The 19,992-nt window shown below is 41.9% G+C and overlaps 1 protein-coding gene across 1 annotated transcript; it reads right to left on the bottom strand.

Annotated features, from left to right (window-relative positions):
- Positions 1 to 16,063: 16,063 nt before the first annotated feature.
- aar2 (AAR2 splicing factor) lies at positions 16,064 to 19,707 on the bottom strand. The gene is made up of 3 exons (XM_026153977.2): positions 18,652 to 19,707; positions 18,341 to 18,570; positions 16,064 to 17,127 (listed from the first exon to the last, which is right to left on the bottom strand). Exons 1-3 carry the CDS (start codon positions 19,412 to 19,414, stop codon positions 16,960 to 16,962), a joined length of 1,161 nt encoding a protein of 386 aa, XP_026009762.1. The 5' UTR covers positions 19,415 to 19,707; the 3' UTR covers positions 16,064 to 16,959.
- Between the last annotated feature and the right edge of the window lie 285 nt (positions 19,708 to 19,992).

Below are 19,992 nucleotides of genomic sequence, written 5' to 3'. Positions count from 1 at the left end.
TTAAACATTTACTCTATTCGGGTAATAAATCACTGTGCAGAACCAAACATTGCCCAAGATTTCATGGAAACAGAGCGAATGGACTGCATTCATAAACCACACTGATGGAAATTTAATGTGTAAACTGAATAAAATGAAATACTAAACAGTTTTGGGGCCTCTGTGCCAGGGATTGCATTTCATCACAAGCAAATATGCGTAATAATGTGTTTTCTATTGAGACTGTAACCATGAAATACACTGTAGGCCTGAAATGGGCATTACTGAATTCCTTTAATCAACTACATGAGGGATTGCACTCAAAGAAAAAAAAATACTTTAAGGGTTTGCAGACGCATACCCTCGTGTAAGTTCAATGTGTGAAAAGAGAAATGTTAAATATATCCAACTAACAACTGAAGAATGACTAAAATTGATAAATTAATACATTTTAAACCTTAACATGGAGCAAATCCAGTAGTAAAAAGTCTTTTTGTATTCATTTAGTCATTCATCACTGCTCTGCCCTTCCAGAAACTTCATACCTCTATCATTATCTATACTGTATATCACCATCAAACGGCCAGTGAACTGGGAAGAGAGCAATGCCTTTCATTAAAGAATGTGTATCATCCCCTAAACTGAGCGCTTCACTGACCCACTTGGTGCATTGCATGACTTATTAGATGAGCTCAAGCTAATCCAACTGTAACCAATTGTGCGTTATTGTTCACGGTAATTACTCCATTAGAGGAGGCTGTTCTCTAGTTCACATCAGGAGGCCAGAGGTCACAGTCGCCCAGGGTTGAAACCTCTCACTCAAATGCCCACCTTCACCATCACCTAATCCCCCTTTCTCCACTCAGCAGTCTAACGTACATTTATAGTCCCCATACCGTCGCAGTCTGGGAAAGATTAATCTGCAATAATGGCAAAATTGGGTTGTCGCTGGAGATTTGAGTTAATACGCATACATCCGCTCCCCATTGTGGCCCTGTGACCTGTGCATGTGCTCCCGTCAGTTGAGAGCACAGGTATGCAGGGAATGCTATCACAGCAGAGCCAGACAGATGCTGCTCAGGGGTGCGAGTGGGAGGAATTGTAGGTTAAGGGGTGAGGACCGTGCTTCGCACCCAGCTGGATGTTTGTTCAACCTGGGATCTTTTATGAATAAAGCACACGCTGAAGGAGGTGGTTACGCCGCCGTCGTCTCTATCTCGCCTTCTATCTGTATAAACTGTTCTCCCCCAAGCCGCAGGACACAAAAGAAAGTTGCAATGATGTGGAAGAAGTTAGTCCAGCACTGTACTCCCCTGTGGCGCAGCACCAGCCTGCAGCTATCGCTCAACACTGTCTAGCCTCTGTCTTTAACCCTGATTTGTCCTGTCTGGATTATAGGAAGAAGTGAGAAGGCTTATCATTTCACACATAATAATCTCATTTCACAGCCTCTGGCACAGGGTCAGAAAAAAGGGGAAGCACACAGAGTTCTGAAAGCTGGAGGTCCAATCACATGCTGCTGCTGCTGTGTGTGTGTGTGTGTGTTAGGGGTCCTTTGTCTTTTGAGGCAATGGGATATTTAAGTTTCCTTATAATAAAATTTAGGATGGCATTCAAAACGTATTAGGGTGCATGTGGATGTTCAGTCATGTATCCCCAAGTTATATATCTGAAACACAAAGTTCTTGGGGGAATAACTTAAATTCACCCTTCCTTCCCACTTATATTCACACCCTTCTCCAGTTTCCTCAGTTTGTGGCCTGCAGAAACGATCCCTCATAGGCACTGACGTTTTTTGGCTTTCATTCAGATTAAAATGTTTGGTCTTAATTAGAATCAAGTTAAATGGTAGCTGTTGAACTATCAATATCACAAGTATTTTCACTGGGTTCATTCCATCTTTGATTCCTATTTTGTTGAGCTATTTTTACAAGCTCAAAGCCTAGAAGTGCCCTTTAACCACCCTTACAAGACAGGTCTGTAGGACACATCAAGAAGGCTAAGCACCATTCATATTAGCTAGTAAACAACTTTGATAGCATCATAAAATTGTGATTCTATCTGATGCTGTCTTTGCATATTTGTTCAGTATGACATTATACAAATTGCTCAGACAGTGATATCTGCTGTCACATCTCCTGACCCCATGTTGTCACTCCTGAAGAATGCTTTAATGACATGTCAGAGGCTATACATGCAATTGTAATGGATAGAGCACATACCAAACACACAGCAGCTGCTATCAGTGCCTCTACTCTACATACCATCCTGTATGGCGCTTCACTGTGTCCTTAAAAAATCCTGAGCATGCATGCATACATTACTTTCAGGGGTGCCTGCAAGTCCCACCCTTGGATTTGACGAAGTGCAGAGGGGCTGTTGCTACATTACAGTCTGGAATGCAATTATGCTCGATTGGTGGATCAGTGTCAATAAATCCCTAATGAAATACATGGATTTAGCTTGCACGCTGGATCGTGTTAGTTTAAAGAAGAGCTATATTTCACGGTGAAGTTTTGTATGACACAGTACCAGCCAAACAAATCTCATATTTTAATAAAGAATGTAATTCTTCATCTGACTGCAAGAGGGACCAAGTCCCGACTTGGTGCATTGCTGGAGGGAAAATATATTACGTACTTTAAATGTTTTGATTTTTAATATAAGGCCTAATGTGTGCGTATGAAATTGATTCTGGTGATATGTGATAAGGGGAGTCTGTTCCCTATTTATGCAGTCAGCAAGCCATGGTTGATAAGCACCCAGCCAATTATTAAATTAATTTCAGCAAAAATCAGGATGTGACACAACCAATCACTTTTAAAACGAAGACATTCACTGTAGATTAAAAGGAAAGGTCTAGCCCATAAAGGTTTGATAAGCCAGGTATTACAACATGAAAATAATTATTAAGAATCAAAGGTTTTTATTGTGGAAACGGTAATGTGGAAACAAGAAGTTTGGAATCTCAATGAAAACTTAATATTTTGTTACAGGAGTTGTTGCAAATAAAGGGCTTTGTAATAGCCAGATTTAAATCAGGTACCGCTTTAACTCTTTTTTTTTTTCTTTTTTTTTTTGGCAAAGTCACAAACATTTTGATTGTAAAATGGTTGTAAAATAGCTGAAAAGTACCTTTCTCTAGAAGGCTATGCGGTCATTTCTTTTAAATAGCTCTGGGCATTGAAGACATTTTCATTTTGATGTGCTGTGCCATAATTTACACATATTTTTAAAAAGGCACTCCAATCACTATAGAAGCTGTGAGGAGCCACAACTAGGTTCATAAATCCAACTTCATAATCATCAGTATTTGCAGTATCATATGATGGTCATTACAGACTCTAAACTGATCTTTCTTAGTTTTTTTGTCTCTTATCGGAGGTGTCTTAAATTTTTACACCTTGTGAACTTTGGAGCAAACATGTTTGTAAGTACCAGTTCTAAGGCAAAAAAACGCTAAAAAGTACAGTGAGTCATTTTTTGAGGTTATTTAAAAAATTTTATAAGACTATTATACGCATAATAGTATATCAGTTAGTGTGTAATTACATCTTCCAATAAATTCATGGAGTCTCATAAATTTAGAATTAATCCCATAAAAATACACAGGAGCAGGTGTCAGTTTGTGGAAGCTGCCATGTCTTGATTATAGTCGCCAAGATGTGAATCACCATTCCAACTAATCTACATACTGTACGTAGTACACCAGGGCAGACACAAGAACTCGTAGGTGTTCATGTACAGTGGAGACAAATTTTAAGTCACACGTGCACCTTCAGACTGAAGATATAATGAATCATGCCTATGTTTTGTCACCTGAGAAGGGCTTCCCTTCACCAAAGAGGTAAAAACATGACAGAAAGAGACAAAGTGATGATTTTGGCATAGTATCTTTCCAGAGGCAAGGATTTGCAGAGAGAAAATGATTTAAATAATCTTGACACAAAAAAATGTCTTTCCAACAGCAGGCGCTGCAGCTAGAATAATACACTTGAACTGGGTGGGGTAAGAAAACTGAATTCAATTGACTGCAATCTGCTATCTACAGTGAGATTTTCCACACTATACTATTAAGAATAGCAGGAATGCAACGGCCCGTGCTAGTTTAACTGACTCTAACCAGCAGGCTTCTTCATTAATTCAGCTCTGCAAGCTAAGAGCATCAGTCATTGTTGCATTCATTATTTCATTTGTTGGTTAGAATAACAAAATAATGAAAGGATGCTCTTCTTCTCTGAACCAGACTGGTCGCTACAGTGACTATGGACTTTTGAGGTACAAAATGGCACTAAGATGAGCCTAGCTGGTTAGCATGGATAACAATTCAGAGATGTCTTTGTCCTTGGAGGTATTTTTAAAGCCTTTACTATTATTCAACTTCATGCAGTGTAGAGCAGGTGGTAGTATGGCCATGTACTGCTTGCAGTTGTAATATAGTGCAATTGTAGTTGTCCTTTGCATCACTAACAGTTTATCAAAATAGAGAAAGCCATCAAAAAACTCTCAGTGTGTGAATGTGGTAAATGCACAATCTTCATGACTTTGTCCTTCACCCTAACCCTGATCCCATCGCCCCAGACCCATAAATTATATTAAATATCTTCATACCTAACAGGTTTCATTCAAGGAATGTAGTACTAATGAACTTTCTTCTAGTTTATTTGAATGAATTGTTCCACCTTCTTAATAATTTAGAGTTACAAAAGCCTTGAATCTGTAATTTAATAACTCATACTCTGAGAATAAAATACATCTTCCCCTGCTTGTAGCTCTTATCATCTCTTACTCTTCATGATGTAATGAGCTCAGTATTTTAAAGCATTTTACACTTTTCCTGCCCTGAAGATGATTTTTCTTAATGAAAATAAACAAAGGGTTCCAGTGGTTGTGATGGCATGAATTTATTAACACATCCAGGAATCTGAAAAACTAACAAATCTCCATTCTTTAGCAGACAGAGTATGAAGGTTATATGCTGCAGCAATCATAGAGCATGTGCCGGTCAAACACGTCTGGGTACGTGTATGTGCATTTAGTGCATGTGGGAGAAAGAGACACAAAGTGCATGCATGCACATGTAAGTACATTTTTGTGGTTTGGATTAAGAACCCCCAACGTGCAAACCTCCAACATTTGACTTTTCTCAGGCTATTGGTTATTAAGGCAAGAAATTGTGCACTGGTGACCCCAGACATCTAACTTATGGCTGATTGTTCCCACTTAGCATGGCAGCACTTCAGCTGAAACCGGGTATGGCTTTGACTTAAACAATTCCCAAATGGACTGGTCAGGATTTCTGTTAGATTAGCTAAGAAAGCCCCTAAAGTATACAGCCATCACCAGTGCATCCCAGAAAAGAGAAGCATTTTCATTGTTTTTTATGGTGCGTATATGTTGCCCAGCTGCAGTTACTCATAAAAAGTTAACATCTTTCCTTCATAATACTAGAACTCAAACAAAACCATTCATAATGTGCTCACGTGTCCTTGCCGGAGACAAAGGTCACTCCTGGGCGTGTGAAATCACTCTGTGAAATGCTGGACTCCAAATTGGTTGGGTGTGACGGCCACTGATTTGCCAATCATTCCATTTCTTTCAGGAGACTGACAGGGCTGCCAAAAGAAGTGTGAAACACTGCCTTTCAGATTAAACCAGAAAGAGAAAGAAACAAATAAATGCCAACACACAGACCCGTAAAAAAACATTCTTTTAAAAAAAGCCTCTATTTAGACATAAAGAACCAATGCTAAATCGTGTGTGTGTGTGTGTGTGTGTGTGTGTGTGTGTGTGTGTGTGTGTGTGTGTGTGTGTGTGTGTGTGTGTGTGTGTATGGGTGAACACAGAAGAAGACAACCTGTTATCCTTCTTCTCAAAACAGTTGTCTGAACACCATAGACTGCTTTGAACCACTGTGTAGTATCAAGGTTTTGCAGAGATGTGACTGCTAACCATGTGATGTTAATGTGTCCACCACTTTGGACCTATGACATCATGGTGTCATAGGTCAAATGAGGCACACAGGCCTAGAAATTGGTCTGCGACTGACTTGAAACCACCTGTTGCTATGGGAAAATGTTGGCAAAAACTGTAATTGTTTTGGTTTCTAATATTTTCTGTTGTTGCCTGTAGTTTGCACAAAGTGGCATACTTGTCTCAGAAACACTGTCCAGCTACTCTCCGAGTTGTCCTGAAACTAGCTGTAGCTCAGGAGGTAGAGCATGTCACCTACTGATCGGAAGGTTGGTGGTTTGATCCTTGACTCCACTGGTCTGCATGTCAAGTATCCTTGGGCAAGATACTAACCCCAAGTTGCTCTCCGATGCATCCATCGGAGTATGAATATGTGTGAATGTAGTTAGAAAGCACTAAGTACAGAGAAAGTGCTTGTGAGAATGGGTGTGCTTTAAGTACTCTGGGAGAATAGAAAAGCGCTATATAAGAATTGGTCCATTTACCATTTACCAAACTGTGAAAATGACTGTTTGCCTTCAAAGTAAAAGCTGTGTCCTTTGAGACATGTTGGCTTACTACCAATCATCTAGTATTTAGCAAGTATTTGAAGGCAAACATGAATAATTATAAGCACCCGTGGCAATTGGCTAGCAAATGAGAGCTAGCAACCTCCAGAAACATTGCTAACAAGTCAGGGAATACACATTTTTTCCTATCTACTGGTGGTTGTATTATATTCAATATGGCAAACAAGTCTAGAGTAACATATGCATGTCTTCAGCTTTGCCAACTTTAAGTAAAACTCTTGAGTGTGTTGTTAAGCAAGTGTGCTTGACAACACACTCTTTTGAACTTTTGAGCACAATACTAGAATCAGTAAAGGCTGGATGCCTTTGTGCACAGCATACACTGGGAACCAATCTTCCGTGTAAAAATATTGCTTCCATTCCTCTCTTTGACCATTAAATGCGACCAGATCACTGCACGTGTTTCCGTCCGAGTGAGGGTCTTTGTTTGTCTACACACGAATCCCAGCAGCCCTGGTGTTGGGGGGTTTGCAGGGAGGGATGCAGGCTGGAAGCTGTGGGAGTAGAATATCATTAACCATAAAGCATAAATCTTCACTCTGCAGACCTCAGGATGGGGCAAGGACTGCATAAGGCCGAGGGAGCTTCTTCTTCCTTCAGTAACATACATGAACAGGACCCTGTGAGTCTGAACTGAGAGATGGATACTCCTTTTCAGTTTTGAAAATGTTTTTCAGTATGTGGATGCATTAGTGTCTCCCAAGGAGGACTGCAGGAGAATGCAATCTCAACTGTGGGTTCTCCTACTTAAAAAGAAATGGAGGTCCCGGTCAGCTAAAGAACATAGCTGAGATCAAAGATTTGATTTTACTTATTTATTTGCATGGATATAGCATGTTAACCAATGGATTGACTAATATACAATAACAAATCACAATTATGCTCTCATGTTCTTGGCTTTTATTCAGTAATATTTATATTGCGGCAGTGGTCTCTCTCCTGTTACTACACTACAGTAGTCTTTGTGCAGGCATTCTGTGGGCAGTCACTCCTGACTTTCATTAAGCAGCTATGGTTCCTCGCTAATCTGGACAAGAAGAAGGGCCTAAAGGAGAAACGTGGACCTCGTTCAGACCATGACAAGAGCCAGTATCTGTTTACTTGCCAGACATCTTGGGTTTAGAGAGGTAAACATAACAAGAGTGAAAAGAGTTGGTGAAAAAATGTGGCTGATTTGATACAGCGAAGAGGGAGAAGTTTGCTAAATATGTTTATGACAGAAAGCTGTGCTGCAGCTTTAAGTGACATCACAACAAAATAACAGCTTCTGCAAGTTGTTTGTGATTTGGGTTGAGTAACTCAAGTCCCTTAATTATCCTAAGCTGACATACCACAAATATACCACACCTAACATGTTTTTGGATAGCCGGAGAATTCTTTTCTTTTTTTCAAATCTAGATGATTTAACACTGGAGGTTGTGTCTGTTTTGCTTGTTATAAAGTATCGACACTCTCATTTCAGCTTAATCAAGACCCAGTGAATTCTCATGTGCAGATCAGTATTGTTTATCTATTAGCGTCTCGTCCAGGGTCATCTTCTCTTGCTTGCAGTTTCATTAAAGTATTGGAAAAATCTCAAACCACTTTGGCCATATCCACCAAATTTCAAAAATAATTGGCCAAATTTGCATTCCTGATTATATCTTCCTACGCATCAGTTGCCAAGTCCTTGGCATCAAATACAATCTTGCTCTATGTTCACCACATGGCTGAGTTTATAGTCTATGGTTTAACATCAATAGAAAAATGGCCTCCTATGAGCCAAACACGTGGCCACCTGGCTCCAGTGAGCCTGGCCACAATACGGACCCATACTCGCATGCACATACACACACTGACAGAAGCCTCTTCAATTAGACAGACTTAATAGCAGTGGTGACAGCTGTAGGATAGGAAAGAAGACAGCTAGCACTCAGATTAGTGATGATGGGCTTGGATGAGTCTAGGATTCTGGCCAGGGACACAGGGGAGTTAGAGCTGGAAGGCTAGATGGAAAGAGTTTAAAGAATATGGTAATTAAGAGTTATTTACTTAATAAACACCCTGATGAGAAGTGATGTTTCCTTAAGGTCTGCTAATGATTATGAGGGAATTTGGGGAAACTGACATTGGTACAGCAATGTCAGTTTCCCCAAATTCCCCAAAATACTGATAGCCGAAGAGAACTGACCTCTCTCTGCTCAGCTACGGTGGATGATGGTCCAATAACTCAACTCAGGCCTAGACGCAGAGACGCAGAGGTATGGGGGAAGTGGAATACGGTAGGAAATAGTGGGAAGGGTAAAAAGTACATAAAGGAGACAGGAAGATCACGATTTACTGTTGTATTAAAGAGATGTGGGAATAAAACAGGGGAGGCTGGGATTTTTCTGTGGCTTTTTAAATGCTGCCTGTGTCACAAAATAAATCGTGCACATTTAAAATGAGCTAAAGCACAATTAATAAAGGAGCATATGTGCAGTTGTAGTCAGAAGTTCACATACTCATCATCATGGCAGTTTGGGGCTTTGAACTGTTCTTTTTCCAGGGTGGAATAACTGTACAGCATAGACTGCTCAGCCTTGGATTGTCAGAACATGCAATAGTGTGGTTCTCAAATTATCTGAATAATAGAACCCAGTGCATTAAACTTGAAGGTCTTTGTTCTAAATTTGTTGCTGTCCACAAAGGGGGTGCCACAGGGCTCAGTTTTGGGTCCCCTTCTGTTCCTTTTATATATCAATGACTTGGGTCAAAATGTCTCAGACACAAATTTGCATTTTTATGCTGACGACACAGTTATTTACTGTTATGGATCATCTCTTGCTCAGGCCATTGAAACCCTACAGAAAGCCTTTGTTGCTTTCCAGCATTCACTTATTCAGCTAAAATTAGTTCTCAATGCTGACAAGACTAAGCTAATGTTGTTTTCTAAGTCAAAGAAGGTCCCGGAGCCTATTCCAGTGGTGTCCACCCTTGAAGGAAATGTCATAGAGATAGTTCATGAATATAAATACCTTGGTGTCTGGATTGATGACTCCTTCACCTTTAAACCACATATAGAGAGACTTGTAAAGAAACTGAGACTTAAACTTCGTTTTTTCTTCCGTAATAAACAGTGCTTTTCTTTTGCAGTAAAAAAACGTCTTGTCACTGCAACCTTTTTATCTGTTTTAGATTATGGTGACATTCTGTATATGAACGCTTCTTCTTCATGTCTTCTAATGTTGGACACGATGTATCATGCTTCCTTGAGGTTTATTACCAATTGTAAATACCTGACCCATCACTGTGACTTGTACTTAAGAGTAAAATGGCCTTCTTTGGCCATTAGAAGACAGGGGCATTGGTACACTTTTATTTACAAAGCTATGCTTGGATTGCTGCCTCCTTATATTTGTACTTTGCTCACAAGGACAAATAGTGGTTCTTACTCCTTGTGTTCAAATGATCAGCTGCTGCTGTCTGTTCCTCTTGTCCGCACAGAGCTGGGTAAGAAAGCCTTTGTCCACTCTGCGCCTTTTTCGTGGAATCTGTTACAGAAAGACTGGAAACTGACTGAACTGTTGTCTTTAAATGTTTTTAAAACTAAACTCAAAGGCCTACAGACTGCCTCAATAATGTGTAATTGTTTTGTGTAATTTTAACTTTGTTTGTTCGTATGTATTTGTTTTGAAATGTGCTGCCTCTTGGCCAGGACTCCCTTGAAAAAGAGGTTTTTGATCTCAACGGGACATTCCTGGTTAAACAAAGGTTAAATAAAAAAAAAAAATAGATCTTTAATAAATTTTTAAAAAAAGAATTGGGTACAAAGGTTTGAATTAATTCTGGATTTTTTTCTAATCCAGACAAGGTCAAAAGTACAGTCATAGGCTCAAATATATATCTATATATCTATATATCTATATATAGGGGGTTCAGGCCTATGCAGAACAGCAGTGGGGACAGAGCATCTCCTTGGTAGATTCCGCACTTGATGGTGACTTGTGCTATGGGCTTGGAGTTGGCCTCTAGTGTTGTCTGCCACATCCCCATTGAGTTCCTGATGAAGGCTCTTAGGGTCCTGTTGATCTTATATAGTTCTAGGCATTCCAGGATCCAGCTGTGGGGCATTGAGTCATAGGCCTTCTTGTAATCAATCCAGGCAGTGCACAGGTTGATCAGTCTGGTCTTGCAGTCTCGGCTGACTGCTTGGTCTGCCAGTAGCTGGTGTTTTGCACCTTTGGTATTCTTGCCCATCCCTTTCTGTGCCCACCCATGTGCCTGACAGGAGCTTCCACGTGGTGCTGAGGCAGGTTATTGGTCGGTAGTTGGAGGGGACCGGTCCCTTCTGGGGGTCCTTGAGGATCAGGACTGTCCGACCTTCGGTTAGCCATTCCGGGTGTCTCTCGTCAACTAGCAGCTGGTTCATTTGTGCTGCCAGACGGTCGTGGAGTGTAGTCTGCTTCTTCAGCCAGTAGGCGTGAACCATGTCGGGCCTGGTGCTGTCCAACTCTTCATACTGGAGACCCTTTCTTGGATATCTGCCACTGTGATGGTGGGGACCCTGTTCGGGGAGGTTGCTGTGGTCTGCCCTCAGATCCACTAGCCACTGAGCATTGCCGTTATGGGTTGCGTCCTTCTCCCATATGCTCTTCCAGTATTGTTCCGTCTCCAGCCTTGGTGGTGCTGTTCTCATATTATTCACCTGCCACTGAGAGTACACCTTGGCTGGTTCCGTGGAGAACAGCTGGTTTATTCTCCTGCCTTCTATCTCTCTGGTGTACCTCCTCAAGCGGCTGGCCAAGGCTGTGAGTCGTTTCCAAGGCCTCAGGTATGGACAGCTTCCTGTACTTCTTAGGCACCTTCCTCATCGCGCCTTTCTGCAACTCCGATAGTTGGCTAACCTCCCTCCATGCTACCTTGATCTTAGCCTCTAGCCTCCTTCTCCATGGAGGGTACTGCCCCTTGTGTTGTTATACATATCCTCTATTTGAGCCTTTATACATGGAATATAGAGAGCCTCTATGCCTCTATGTATACTTTTGACCCTGTGTGGATTAAAGAAAATCCCAAATAAATTCAAATTTGTGGATCCAATTCTCATCAAGAGAAAAGTTCAAAGTGACATTCATGCCCATGATGAGTGGTTGTAAACTTCTGACCACAACAGTATCTACAAGACTTTTGTTTCATAAGAAAACAAACAAACAATCAAAAATAACTAGCAGAGGTTAATCCAAAGCAATGTAAATAAGTACAAATCAAACAGGAAATGAAATGTTGGAAGCAACACAGTGTTTGCTTGTGTGTAAATGGTAAATGGCCTGTATTTGTATAGTGCTTTACTAGTCCCTAAGAACCCCAAAGCGCTTTACACGTCCAGTCATCCACCCATTCACACACACATACACACTGGTGATGGCAAGTTACATTGTGCGTAAAGAATAAAAAAGGGAATTTTAAAAGTTTAACAAAATAGCAATGAATAAAGCAGGACTGACAGGAAAGCTATGAGTAAAGAAAGTTTTCATTCACTTCAGAGACCAATCTCAAAGGTCCAGTCTGCTTATGTGTTTGCCTCCATGCTGCAGCCTTTTGGGGGAGTTCTCTCTTGATTGTTTGGCTACCAGGAGGGGTCTGCTATCACCTCAGAGCCCCCTAACAGAAAGTGAGCAGCTGGAAGAGTGTGTGCATCTATGTGTATTTGGGGTGCAGGGGTATTCAAATCCTTTTTGCTGTGACGATGTCGGCCAGAGTTCGTGCCATGGCCAAAGACAACACGAGCTCACTAAAAATGGAAGTCAGATTCAGTCATCTGAAGAGCAGGTGGGGTAGAGTGAAAGATAGCTGATGGACTGTGAACGGGGGATAGGAACCAGAAAGGTCTTGGTTTGTTTAACCCGCGTTTGATTCTCAATGATCATCTGATGTTTATTTAAGCTCTCAGGGATGACATACAGCACAGGTGTAGACACTTTTATAAGCTCTGTGACAAAACTGAAACATGTAAGTGAAGGTGATCTAGGCCTCTGTTGTCCTGGAGCATCTCTATGTGTTCATCACGGCCGGTGCTTTTTTCACCTCAACACATTTAGTTGCTTAGTCTGTGAAATTTATTGGCCAGCTGCTGTGTGCTTATGCTGTACTTGATCAGAAAGACACACAGATGACTGCCGACTAGGTCTCAAAGGTCTGTCTTCTTTTTAACTCCTGCCTTTAATCGCTTCACCAGATCACTATAGCAGAACATATTGTTCATAGACTCACTCTCTCTCCCCTGATGTGTATGAAATTTCCAGGAGAGATTTTTTTTAACCTCGTTCATCCTTTCTTTTAACACCCCTACCACTCCGCCGTCAATAAGTCTGGGTTCAAAATGTGCACGCACCCAGACCGCACACTCATATATGCACCCTGGGAAAATGTACACGTGCCTGAATCACATTTGGGTCATGCGAGTCAGACATGTGAATTCCCGCTAGCACTGCAGCAGAGAGGGATTATTGCAGTGCCTGGTCATCAGCATATACTTCCCAATTTAGTAAATGCCAAACATCAAGACAACAACAAAAAAATGAGAAAAAGTAGCTTCTGAAAACTGATGTGTGTATGAACAGGGAATAAAATCCATTCCACAGATGCACACACCATCAAACTTTTTCTGACACCAGTTTTGGTTTATGAGAGCAGGTCATTTTGCCTTCATCTGGAATATTTGCTTGCATTTTTATATCAGCAAAACCAGGTTTGATGCAGAGCAAACACCCGTTCCACTTCTGGATCTATATGTATCCTTACATATAACTTTGGGACGCAAACAATGACTGAAATCTTACTTTTTAACTAGTTTTTATCCAGATTATGCCTTCTGCTATAGCTCAGAATAGTCCTGGAAACATGCAGACATAACTGTGTGTACACACAGGGACGGAGAACAAAGGAAATCACCACACGAAATTAAAAATAAATAAGAAAATCATTTGCCATTTAGCAGCAAATCTGTGGATCCTGATATTTTTTATATTTCCTAGTTAATCTCTGACTTTACACCACAGGGATGGCAAAACGTAACTGTTTATCCCAAATGAATTAAGAGTTAGTAATTTAGCAGTTCAGTACGCGCATGATCAAACACCTGATTTGTTTAATCCACAATGAATTCATCACATCCAGCCCACCGACTGTCAAGACGTCGCACACACTAAGCGCTATCCATCTTTCTGTCTTGAAAAGAGAAAGGCGAGTGGGCGAGTGACTGAAAAAGAAACAGAGGGGCCTGTGTTTACACTGGCAGAGTGAGCGGCCTGTGAGCCCCATGGAAATGGCCAGCTCACATCTGATGGCGAGAAAGCTCCACCATGACTGACAGGGCCTGGCTTTTGAAGCTCTGCACAGTCAGTGCAGTCTGTTTCTCTATGTGCCTCGCTCCCCCGGGGTGGCCACACCAAACAAAACAAATAAGAGAGATTAGAAGGAAAATGGTTGCCATACCAGGGAACACAGAAGGAGAGCCTTCACTGAGGGTGAAGGGGTGCATGTGGCACGGAAAAACTGGACCCTCAGTGAGTTGTCCGCTGAATTCCTATACACTGTAATTCCAGCACTAATAGAGGGGCTGGAATGCCAAGGACATCCCAGTGGAGTCATTTCTGCAACTGTCTTCATCAACAATGTACAGTATTTCATCTCCGGAGAGGAAAATGCATTTACCAATCACTGGCATACATTTTCCTTCCATGTTGTGCTGATAAGTTTCCGCCATGCTCTCCAAGCCATACTCGCCATTTAATTGCATTTAAAAAGGAAAATAACAACCAGCACAGGGCCCCAGTGGTCTCACAGCGGACCACAAACACGAACTGATCTTCTTTAAAGGGTTGCGTAAATCTTCAAAGGGGAGTTTTCAGTGTAAAGCCCACTATTACCATCACTTTCACAATACCAGCTGTCTTCCTGGAAGAGAATGGATTTCTTGTATTGCCATTTAGATTTCCAGCAACGGGCTCGGACTCTATTGATTCCCATAATTGCATTAGATGACTTTTGTCCTTTTCAAAACAGCTTTATAGCTATAGATTGGTTCATGGAGCCAGGGCATGTCAAATAAAAGAGGTCCAGCTGAAGAGAAAAGGGTTCAAGAAGTGCAAGAGCAAGATTAACGGGTGAACAGATCAATGAACCAACAGGAGAGCACAGTCTGTGATATCCACCGTTGTAATTGAAAGGATGGAGCTGAAAGGTATGGGTAAACTGTATAGGAGTTGTAACTGCATATGTATACAATTACATTCCTCCTTTGGTGTTTTTCCACACCGCTCTAGATAATCTTATATAGATATTTGAAGATAAGTGTTAAGAGTGATGGTGGAAGAAGAAAAGGTCGATTAACAAAAAAAGCTCTTATCCCAGTCATCCATGTCATCATGATAGCAGCACCTTTTATCTTCTCTTTACTCTTCTTTAAGTGAAAAAAACTTATCAAAGCTACTAAATTGTTGGTTGAGTGTGGAGTAAGTGCATATGAGAGCATGAGGGTGGCAATGGATGTTTGTATCTGTGTGTGCCTGTATGTCTGTGTCTATATGTCAGGTTGGGTGTCAGGCGCCACCTCTCTGGGGACATCTCAGGCCCTCCAAGGTATGGAGGCCTATCTCCCCCTACCACCACTTCCCCTGCCAGTGGCGGTCCCCCTCGGACATCGGTGCGTTGGTGGTTCTTTGTGTCCGGGGGTGGGCGTCCAGGTACACACCGGCTCACTCCTTGGCGGCCGCTTGTCGGGGCCTGGAGCCTGGGGCTCGCTCGGGCCCCTTTGGAGGTGGGGTGCCCTCGGCCTCTCAGCCTGGGGCTCGGTCACTCAGGCGCGGCTGGCTGCCGGCGGAGCTCACGGGCGCGTCACTGCAACTCCCCCTGGCTTCTGCTCCGCAGCTGCTGGGTGAGCCCTCATCTGGGACTCTCCTCAGCTCTTTCTGGGACAGTGCTTGTTTTCTTTTTTCTTTCTCAGCAGGTGACCCAGGTGATTGATATATGCATTTTTTATTTCTTTTTTTTTTTCTGCTCATTCTGTTGGTTTTTGTCTTTTGCCCTTCTCCCCCGTCCCTCTTCTCAGCTGTTTCTCTTTCCCTCTTTCTTTCTCTCCTTATTTCCCCCAGTCAAGTCTGTCCGGTATTCAGTAAGTGAAAATAAAATAAACAATAAAAGGTGAATCAAATGGACCATTACGGCAAGGCTGGGATGGTCAATTTGGTAAAGTAAATCCGTTGGTCATCTTTCTTTGCCTTTAGACAACAATTCTGATGGCAAAAGAGCCAAACGGGACAGGCAAAAAAAAAAAAGAAAAAAAAAAAAAAGCTACTAAATTGTATGAAATTCTTCTTACAAGTCCTTCCCACCAAAAACAGCAGCTTTTATCGATTGTGGAACTGACAATCTGCAAATATGGTGTTATAGAGCAGCTTTAAAGCTGTAAATAAGCCTATGTGCGCCATCTAGTGGAGGAGAAAGAGAAAAGACATGGCAGCAAGTATTGAAAGCTTCATTAATGATAAACAACAGTGACAGAAACCACCAGACACAGGTGGATATTTTGTTTCAGAAGTGCTGTTTTTATTAAATTGATTACAGTAAAGAAATATAATAAAAACAAAATTTAACAAAGCAGTACTTTAACAAGAAAATCATTACTTTATGAGTTCCAACCCTTTCAGAAAACCTGGTAAATCTTGTGAGTATGCTTTTTCCCACAGGTGTAGTGCAGCTCACACACGATCATTTCAATGCACTCTGCAAAAGAACTAATAGAGCTACACAAACTAACATTATGAGGATTCCTTGTAACTAGGAGAAAGACAATGATGGTAGCAAACAGCTGGAAGCAGTCGCAGTGACCAACAACACACTCAGCCTCTGAATGACTGAATAGGTTCTGTCTTCAATCACTCTCAGACAGACTGGAGAAAGTATGCTGTCTAATTTATGAACACAAACAGATTCAACACAACACAATCTTTCTGAGTCAGTCTCTGCTGAACCAGACTTCACTGCATCTCTCTGCAACTGTTTGCCAGCTGCTAATTTAAATGTGAGGCTGCCGAATGCTTATGTGACTCTGCAGCTGAATCATCGTCCTGCAGCAGCTGTGTCACCATTCGTGTAGAAATGTCTGAAATTATGCTTCAAAACTATCAGGTCCTAGCTGGACTCTGAATGTAAGTACATAATGTGAATTTCAATGTATTGCCATTTTATCACCATCACCAAATCCACTTTAAAGATAGCAGTTGTCTGCAAGTGATCACAGACTTGGTCGCCATCTTCAAAGCAACTATTTGAAAGCCAATGAGATCAGTCAGTTGCAAAAATGTTTGGTCGTGCCGTCGTCTCCACCCACTGTTTTCCCTAGTGTGACTGTAGCATAAGATACTTTGTGGATCTCCTTCTGTGTTCCTTTTTCTCGGTGAGGAGAGTCCATTGAGTAGTTTCAGTCGACTGTCACACCTTCAGGCAGCTCCACCACAACAGGTTCACAGTCGTCCAAGTCTGAATCGAAATCCCATCTGAACTTCTTGGTCAGGTGGGCTTTGAATTTCTCTGCTCTCTTACGCAGGTTGGCATCTACACCAGGCCCAATGGCAAACTGGAAAAAATCCTGTGAAGAACAATTAATCAAACAATTTTATAAACTGGTAACTGTAAATGTGATCTGTAAAAATTCAGGTGATGCTTTGATACTGTGGTCCATTTTCTGTTTGCAAGCATTTCTGTGTGTCGTGGAGATCATTCAGGATTATGAACGTATGTTGTACGGATCGAATTATAAACTGTCCTCAGATACCAGCCATAAAAAAATAGTGTTGTGAAAGGTATTCAACACACTGGCAATTTAAACATCCCTTTCTCGTTGCATACGAATTATTATCTTTATAATTTATTTTTTTACATTTAACCAGAAGAGCATGCAAAGTGTGGAGCAAGCCCAGGTTTAATCCCCGCTGGGGTTTAAGTAGTACAAATGCAGGGTTCAACATAACCAACAGGCCAATGGCCCAAGGCCAGCAGAAAACTCTACTGGGAAAGTTGATAGCCCAGCTGCTGACCCATTTGGACCAGTGACGGTGTTTCCACTGACCGATTTACCCCTGAACAGAGCTGACCGAAATGATCGACTGTTTTTAGCTGCTTTGACTTCCATTTTATTTATTCCACTACATTTATTTTAAACCTTTATTTACAGCTTTTTTCCTAATAATCTTCTTCTTTTAGCTGCGTCATTTAGGGGTCACCACAGTGGATAATCTGCCTCCATCTCCGCCTATCCCTAGCATCCTTCTCTGTCACACAAACTCTCTGCATATCTTCCTTCACTACATCCATGAATCTCCATATTCAGCTTCTTTTGTACAATCTGGCCACTATCCCTCCTCTGCATATGTCCAAACCATCTCAGCCTTCCCTCTCCAAACTCTCAAACCTGAGCTGTCCCTCTGATGTACTCAATTCTAATTCTGTCCACAGATCACAATGTAGTCTGAATACAGCTTGAATCTACTAATAAAAAATTATATGTTCCTATAGTATAATCTTGAAATTAAACTGTCATTTTTGTGGGCCAATAAAGTCACACAAGGAGCAAGTAAAAGGCTGATCTTCTGGCTTGTTGGTTGAAAAGTGTGATACTGGTTAATGGACCCTAAATTACTTAAGATTAGTTTGCAAGAACACATTTTTTTAACTTTTTAATATCACAACATCTTAGTTCACATCTAAAATCAATTTTGCACCAGTGAGATGAATATATATTATTTAGTTAGATATAAAGGAGCATCAAGTGACAAACACTATAGTCTGATTTGTGCATGTACCTGCAGCGTGGAGGTAAGGAAGTTGTTTTGAGATACAATGTCAACAAAAAAATCAGGAGGTATTTCTCCAAGCTGGTGGTAGAGCACGGCGATGAGCCCCAGGTAGAGGTCCTTGCGCTTCAGAATGGACTCCTCTGAGCGGCACAGCAGAGCGAGGAGGCACTTCCAGTGCTCGAAGCCCTCGTACACATTTCCAAAGAGAAAACACACAAAGGCAAACTGCAGCTCACCTGAGAGAGGGGCTAAATGTCAGTACTTTTTCTTGCATAATGAATCAAGAGTAACCCATTTTTAACAAATGTGATACATACCCAGCACGTTAAGAGCCTCCTGCATGTGGTTCTTCTCCAGCACCGTCTCCAGAGCGTAGCTCAGGTCCATGCTGCACTTGGTGATCTCAGCCGGCGTAGCCCCGGGAGGGTAGGTCTTCTTAGGGATGACAGAGAAGCGCAACTCCGTACCCTCCCTTTGTTTCATCTTGGGGAGCCTGTCAAGCCCCTCTTTCATGCTCTGACAGGCCGTGTCATTCCTCGGCTGCTCCGCCCTGTCTTTGGTGTGTGTGAACTGAAGCTCGGGAATCACGTCACTGAATGCACATACTCGACCTGAGAGAGGCTGCAAGTTTTTGGCCATTTCCTCACTGATACGGTCAGTGAGGGACACCCACTTCCTCATCACCTCATAGGGATAGGGGCCCAGGTAAGGATCCAGCTCGCGCAAGCTGGCACGAATCCGACTCAACTCTTCTTCATTCTTGGAGGCTGAGAAGTCCAGATCTTCTTCCTTGGCGTCCCAGTTGGCCAGTATGATCTCTCTGGGTTTGAGAGAGAGGAAGAGGCCTGTCTTCGGGCCAATTTGTCCTCCATAGCCTGACGAGCAGTAGTGGAGGAAGTGCAGACCAGGGGGGATCATTTTAACACCCCGGAAACGAGGACCCACTTGCCAACTCTTGCAGTCGATTCCGAGCTCTGTACCCTGAGGAACACCCAGCAGCACGAGGGTAGCTCCCTCCTCGAAAAGCCTCAGGGCAACATCTGGATCCATGTCCACACTACCACTGCTGCTGCTGGCCATGTCTTTTAAGGGGTACTTAACGTGAATCTACTAACGAATTAACTAACTAAACTCTGCTCTCACCTGTTAAATGCAGATCACTCAAACGGATTTCCTCAAAAGGTCAGAGAGCCGCTGCTGCTTTGACGCTAATACTTTCAATTGATGCGATTCTCGATGACTGAAAACATGGCAAAAAAGTTTTTTAAAGCTACACTGTGTTAGTAACTTCGGTGTAATAGCCTTTCTCACAGCCACACTTCATACATCCAGCTGTTGACGTTTCGAGTCGTTCGTATGGTGGAAGTTGTGCCACAAATTTCTTGCTCCGGACGGAAACAGTACCATGAAACACATTTGTGTCCGTCTACTTTTAATTTAAATACATTAATTAATAAATTTAAAATGTTATAAATCGTTTATGTATAATAGAATAATTATATAGATGTATTATATGATTTGTGTATGTGTATAGTTATTGTATATTATCTATATTTGCACTTCGTCTTTTGCTTGCTGCCTGTAGGTGTCGCCAGAGATCTCACCCTATGCATCGTCCTCTGTCTCACCAAACCTTGGCATGCTCCCCTTCGCTACAT

Source organism: Astatotilapia calliptera, chromosome 20 (genome assembly GCF_964374335.1).
Source record: "Astatotilapia calliptera chromosome 20, fAstCal68.1, whole genome shotgun sequence".
Taxonomy (NCBI): Eukaryota; Metazoa; Chordata; class Actinopteri; order Cichliformes; family Cichlidae; genus Astatotilapia; species Astatotilapia calliptera.
This window is presented reverse-complemented; position numbering and strand designations above follow the sequence as displayed.

Bases quoted from the DNA above. Each gene is read 5' to 3' on its own strand.
- aar2 (XM_026153977.2), bottom strand. From the start codon at position 19,414: ATGGCCAGCAGCAGCAGTGGTAGTGTGGACATGGATCCAGATGTTGCC. The intron at 18,571-18,651 runs GTATGTATCACA...CCCCTCTCTCAG, and splicing joins GGAGGCTCTTAACGTGCTGG to GTGAGCTGCAGTTTGCCTTT. The intron at 17,128-18,340 runs GTACATGCACAA...TGTTCTTCACAG, and splicing joins TCCTTACCTCCACGCTGCAG to GATTTTTTCCAGTTTGCCAT.